The sequence below is a fragment of the Buceros rhinoceros genome, unplaced genomic scaffold, assembly GCF_000710305.1.
Source record: "Buceros rhinoceros silvestris isolate BGI_N320 unplaced genomic scaffold, ASM71030v1 scaffold11773, whole genome shotgun sequence".
Taxonomy (NCBI): Eukaryota; Metazoa; Chordata; class Aves; order Bucerotiformes; family Bucerotidae; genus Buceros; species Buceros rhinoceros.
Window position 1 is genome coordinate 29453 of NW_010405522.1, and position 6869 is coordinate 36321.

General features: G+C 38.1%; 1 protein-coding gene across 1 annotated transcript in view; it reads right to left on the minus strand.

The window, feature by feature from the left end:
- Position 1: 1 nt before the first annotated feature.
- The window catches only part of TSPAN3 (tetraspanin 3), a 17540-nt gene continuing 10672 nt past the window's right edge, over positions 2 to 6869 (minus strand). Inside the window, exons 5-7 of the mRNA XM_010133773.1 lie at positions 5912 to 6064; positions 5549 to 5632; positions 2 to 785 (exon numbers count right to left, since the gene is read on the minus strand). Of these exons, the coding sequence (XP_010132075.1) occupies positions 693 to 785; positions 5549 to 5632; positions 5912 to 6064 (330 nt within the window). The 3' untranslated portion in view covers positions 2 to 692. The remainder of the gene's footprint in view (positions 786 to 5548; positions 5633 to 5911; positions 6065 to 6869) is intronic.

A 6869-nucleotide genomic window follows, 5' to 3' on the forward strand; every position in this document is an offset into this window, starting at 1 on the left:
CCGCTCTTCATAGAAAAATGAAATATTTCATTATAGAACAGTAGTGCATACATTATACTCCTGAAAAGCCAGCTTGTACTTTAAACCACTAATGTCTGAAAAGTTTGATCTCTGAAGGTCAAAACTGCAGTCACATGACCCTACAATTTTGGTTAGTCTTTTTTTTTTTCTTTACAATTTCATATATAAAGTGTACTGGACTTCACTTTTTTTAAAAAGTAACACTGGTGAGGGGCAAGATTAAAATAGTTTCTCAAATTAAATACAGCTGGCTTCCTTTGTACAACTTTGGCCAAAAGAGTTCCATGTAGTGAAGGTTTAAGAAATCCTCTCTATGCAAGAATCAGCCAGTTAATGCTCAGAGGCAAGCTACCACAGTAGGCACACGTCCTTTGACTTCCATATCAACCCAGTTACACTCAACTTGCAAATGGCTCTGAAATTAGAAAGTTCACTAATATACTAAAACATTGAGATACATGAATAGCTGGCTAAAACAGTGAAAGTCACAGGTAATTATATGGGAGTGTGTAAAGCTGAGTTGTTTCGCCCGTCACCAGTGTACAGTACAGCTGTCCTCTGTGAAAGGTGCACTTTGACTAAGCTTAGGCAAGAAAGCTATTGCAGTAGACCTGGCCCAGTCACCTTCCACACGAGTGAGATAAGATTGGACTGCGTGTTCGCATTCTCTTCTAGGCGTAGGTTCCACCAGTGATGAGGAGTTCGTAGGCAGGATCCCGACTCCTCCTACATAGAACTATACAGGCACACAACATGCCCAGAAGCTATGGAGAAAAAAAGAAGAAAACAAGCTGAGTACAAAAAAGGTACTTCAAGATACTTAACCTCAGCATTGAAATTGTCGGCATGCAAGATCGTAGTTGTCTGTCAGGTAAACGGCAACAAATGCACTATTCCTGAAAAGGCTTCATTTCCTGCTGCAAAAGACAAGGGCCACAAACTCCAGCCTTATTTTCTTGCAAGACTGTCTTGGAAATCTTTAACAGAAGTTGTTTTGCTCAGCTGCTTGTATTCTGCCTCAACAACTCAGGTGAAAAAATTATGACTTTATGAAAGATACAGATTTAGATACTGTACCTAGTATGAAAAAGCAAAGTGAAATTAAAAGACATTAGCCTCTAATTGCCACGACAAAAAAGAGCAAAACTTCAGAGTTTTATGAACCTGCTTTGGCACTGAAATCTCTTCCAAATGCTCAATCTTCATTAACATGTCTTATGAGGAAGCTGAAGTCCAATGTGAATTATTCTCTTTTAGACATTTTCCTGCTGTTAAAATTTGTAGTACCATGACTGCACTGGCAAGTTTGCCAGGAATTTAAGGTTTGATCACCTTGTACACATTTACAAGACTTACATCAGATGAACATCATCAGGGATGTAGGGAATGATATTTTACAGAAGTTGCAAGTTTACTGAAGGTAGAAGACTGCAGCTATTAAAAAAAAAAAAATCAGGTATAGTGCTGTGTTCTGTGATCTACAGTAACTGGCAATAGCTTCCAGGCCAGTAAGAGATGGTATTGATTTGGTCATATGCACAGAAGTTTATTCAGAGATGCAAATACTTCATGAAGCTTCTGTCATAGCTCTGGATTATAAAGCATAACCCGTAAGGTAAGTTGTTTTTTTTTTTTTTTAAAAAAATCCACCCCCAAAAAAACTTGGATGGAGAATTAAATGGGTGAGCAGAAAACCAAGTGTAAAGATTCTTTATTGACACAGCAAAAACCCAGTGAAAACAGAACTTGGACAGAGAGAATTACTTTTTTCAATAAAGTCTGATGGAAGCCTTACATGTGTAACAAGTTTTAAAAATCACTGATGGTACATGCACCATAGTGCTCAAGTCTGCTGAAAGACTGAAGAGAGAATGTTTTAAACATTCCAAGTCTAAATAAGCAGTGATTAAAAAGAGGCACGATGCCATTCTAGTATGAGCTTTTAAGTTCCTGGAAAGGAACAAGCTGTAAAGATTGATAACGTTCTTTGTCTGTAGTGCATTATCTGCTTTAGACCTACAGCAGAAACCAGCTGAGTTCAAAAAAGCATATGGAGAGTAACCTAGGACACGGCACTTCAGGCTGTGGGTGAAAACAGCACTTTTCTTCACCTTCCATCAGCACTTGGGTGGTTCCAGATCACAGATCTGTCTTCCAAATATTTTATATTGATAAAAAACAGAATTACATGACAGAACGACTCTTCATGGAAAGAGCCCTTCTAAATGAGGAGATAATATCTATGATTAACAAAACTCGAATTTAGACTTGTGAGATGGAGAGTTTATATAAAGTGGTTGCCAGTAGCTACAGAACTCTGGAGAAGGCACACAGCCCACAAGTACTGCAGTACTGCAAGAGACTTCAGCTTTTTCCCTGTTCAAAACAAGGAGAAAACAAAGAGCGTGTTGCAGAAAAACACCTCCGTTAGTCGTTTGCTCTAATCCACTCTAACCATGTGTTTCAAATAAATAAAAAACCACACATTTATTCACACAAAGCTAATCCTAGGCATTCAATTTATACAGAGTTTTGTAAAATCTAAATAAGGTACTGTGATAAGAACTCACGTAATCCACTTTTGAATTACTATTTATACCACCTTTAGGAGGTCAATGAGCATGTTCCTACAATCTACTGTAAACACAGAAGTAATCCCCACATTTCAACCTTCTCTACAGACATTTAGTACATGATTTTTTAAAATATGTTAGCACCTCCACAACTTTTTCTAAGGCATATAATTCTGTTTCTCTTCAGCAGCTACTTAACATTGTAAACAAAAATATTTCAGAAACCTGTGCTGAGGAAGGATCCATGCATCCTCCTCTCCAACCTTCAGAAAAGTTTAGACACATCTGCAGTCAGAAGGTTTGTTTTGGGGTTTTTTGTGTGTTTGGTTTGTTTTTGTGTGTGTTTTTTTCTAAAATGCCTGCTAGCAGTAACTACATTCAATTTGCTCTCACCAAATCTGTTTGCTTTTTTCTTTCGGTATTAAAAAGCTCACTGGCTGTGTATATATACACACACACACACACACACTCACACACAGAGTAAATGGTCACTAACTCCAAAAGCTCTTTAAGAACGAATTCTGCAGCTAATCACCCAGCACTTCTGCACTGCAACGCCTGTGCTCCCTTCCCTTTGCCTCCTGTTTATTAATAGTTCTGTGCTGTCGCTGTGGTTGAGACCAGGTATTTATTGCACATGGGGAGTTCCCCATGGTAACTGAAACACGAACAGACCAAAAATTACTTCTATGCAGAAAAGACCAAGCTTTGCACAGTTTCCAAGCCTTGCAAAACTACTTCTCCTTTCAGGCTTTTCATTTTAAGGAAAGTACTGAAGGCTACATTTGTTCAATATGAGCTATCAGAGGAGGTCTGCACAGTCTTACTGCGTAACAGAAGAAATAACACTCCAGTGTGGACTCTATGGAATAGAGGAAAGGTAGTAAAATTCACCAAGAGGTAGGGAAAACAGAATTACTCCTCCAAGTTTACAGGACGTGACCTAGGTTACAGGTCGCTTGCTGAAGTTTACATTCTTACCCCCATTTCAATTAGTCCACAGAATATTCTGCAAAGAATCAGGAATGTACTAAAACTCTGTTATAAATAAGATGTAAGTTGTGACATCCTCTTAAGTGGCAGGAGATAAATAATAGAAGAGTTTGAATACTGTTTAGTATCAACTTGAATTAAATCAATGCCTTTTTAAAACAGGTGAATTTACAACCATTTGAACTGTAAAGAAAAGATACAACAATGACTCGATACACTGATATGTATTAACCACTCAGTGAATACTGCTAGACAGAAATTGAGGGTATTCCCAACACTTTGTACTCTATATTTACCTTTATTCACTTTCTAAACAGGTATCACATAGGCTTCTTTAAATTTCAAGAAAAAAAATTTCAAAATGCTATACTGCCGCACTAGCAAAGAAATTCCTTTGATGTTCTTTTTTTCTTGACAACCGATACGTAGTTTTTGCCAGGAGTTTGACTGCTGACACGTCAAGACAAATTGAAGAGCACCCACTGCAGAAAAGATAGAACTAACATGCGTGCCTAAAATTGGTGAGCCAGGAATAACAGAAGGATGCAAGCAGCCACATTTCCACTGCAAGCACGTGTCAAAAATTCTGGCCCATTCCACAGAATAACTGTGCCCTGCATTTTGGGGCAGAGCTGTTAATCAACATACAAACCCAGCCTCATTACACACATTTCTCTACAGAATGTGCCACAGTAATCGTGGCTGTAGTAAATACCTTCATTTACACTGCAAATCTATTTCAATGTTCAGACTAAATACAGCTTTAACAGTTAGTTTTAAGACTGGCAGTTAAGAAAACACCTTCCTTCAGAAGGCCAAGCACAGATCTCACTAAATTTAAAAGTTCCATGGCTGAAGTAATCTGGTTCTGGACAGTTCAACAGTGTCACTGTATACAGTGTTAAATATGAGCGTATCCTTGCAGCACTGAACTAGACATTTAATCCTGTATTCACAAGACTGTTTTGCAGAGAACATACAATCCAGCTCAAAGGCTGCTTTTTCGAAACAAAAAGTGCCTGAACTGCCTGAGTCAACAGGTACAATGTTTTCTGAACTCAAATGCTATTAAGGGCACAAAAGTAACTTTGAAATCACTATCCAAGTTCTCTTAGGGTTCAGCAAATGTACATTTCCCAGAGACAATAACATTGGTAGGCTTAGTACATTAATGACGTTATTTTAGCCTGTGCCAAACTGATAAGCATTCAAAATTTCAATTTTGCAGATATGTTTAAAAGCTGGCCCTAGTCTTCAAAAAAAATCTACAGAAATACCGAGATACACATTAGTCTATTTCCTGAATTAATTGTTCCAGTTACCCTGGTCATAAAAAGTACAGTTCATGTGGGAGACAGCCAGTGCTCAAGTAGGCAGGGTGTCCAGTTTAGAACCTTTTTTTTTTTTGCTTAAGTCCAGAAGTCAAGAAATCTTAACGACACGATGCAAAGCTCAGCTGAACAAGAGCAGAGTATGCTATCAAAAACTCTCGTGTATACCCTGGGTGGTCTTGACATTAATTATTTGTATGTCACAAAGTTAAGCTGATGTACCTCTAAAATAGCATGAAGTATGATCTATCCATTTTAAAGCTGAAAAATTAAATACTGGGTAAATTCTTCAAGTGTTAAATGCCATCAGAGCACATTCATGATACTAAATACTTTAGACAATTAGTTTTCAAAAATAATTTTCCACTTACATTCTAGTAGACAACTGCATTTAACACTGACTGTTCAGCTATCTTAAAAATCTAACAGAATATATATCCACATCACAGCAGTTTTTAGACCATTCATGGTTGAGAAGTTCTGTGCTAGTTTAGATCCTTTTGACTGATGCACACTTATCCCCCAAACCAAGTAGGGACTAAAGCCATCATCACCTTGTGCACGCCTGTAATAACCTGGACAGCAGTGTACTCTCATTTGAGACAGAGTTTACTGCTAAAGAACACTTACCTGAATAGCGGCAAATGCTAGTGCTGCCCAGATAACGTACATCATGATCTCTTGAAGCTTCTTTACAACCAGAGCCTCACATCCCTGAAAAAAGCAGATTTCTTACATATCCATCTGGCAACCACATTTAGGCACACCAAAACCCCCCAAAACATCAAAGGAGGCAGAAAGATAATACAAACACTAAAAAAAGTCATTACTTAGTATATCACAGATGAAAAAAGGAGAGTTTTTTCTCCTCTAGAAATCGTATTTATCTGCTATTAAAGCAAATACATCCAAGACTTCACACTCCCACTAAAAAGAAAATTTAAAAATTGTCAGCAGAAGCACATGGCTACAGAAGCCCATACTTTGTCTTACCTCAGAATACAGGTCCATTGGGCGGGTCAAACTGCCAGTACAGTTGCTGAGGGCTGCTTTGCAACAACTAAGCGGCACGCTGTTATTTTTAGTTTGTTTGAACCAGACAGTATTCTCCCAGTCTGAGTAGTTGTGGATACCACAGCAGCGCAGCTGAAAAAAACATGCAGGTCAAGAGCCAATGTGCTTATCGGTCAAGAAGTGGGATGAGACACTAATTCTAACTGCAACACCAAGACACAAACATATTAAGATTAAGCTACATTTGTTACTCAAGTAACATAAATTGACAGTTACGTAGGCAAATCATAGACTGAGTGTATTGTAAAGGGGCCTATAGCCTTAAATAATTTAAGATACGCCTTACAAAACACAGACTTGAAATTCCGGTTCTTGGTGAATGTCTGACAACCCACTTTTCCCTCATGCATCCCATGCCTTAAAACAGCTCTATCCTTAAAGCTTACAACAGATGCTTGAAAATACTCTTTGCTTTCTGGACATAGTTCTGGCACAAACCAGTGTTTGCTCTTCTCACAGAACTATGGTGCAGCATTAAAATTCATTTCATATAGTTACATGTCCATGTGGCTATACAGAAAGCCTTCAGGAATGAACCAGTTAAAAATAAACACAGTTCCATTCACTGACAACTCATGTTCCCTTGCAATCCTTGGAGTTTTCTTGCAACCTCAAAGGCACTGCCCTAAGTGTCAACTTAGCAGCTTCTTGTCCTTTTTCCCTTTCAGGAGGGATTTTAAATGATGTATTACTCAGTAGTATAACCAACTTAAATGCAGAAGACAATCTGTAAATATTAGATGACTTTTTAAATTGATGCAATTGTAAGAACGTTGAAAGCTCCTGCATACTCCTTGAGACTGACAGGTTCTTTTAGCCTCGAAGGCAGAAGCTTGGGACACTAGCTTTCAGTTGGCATCAAGAACGCTATTTTCCT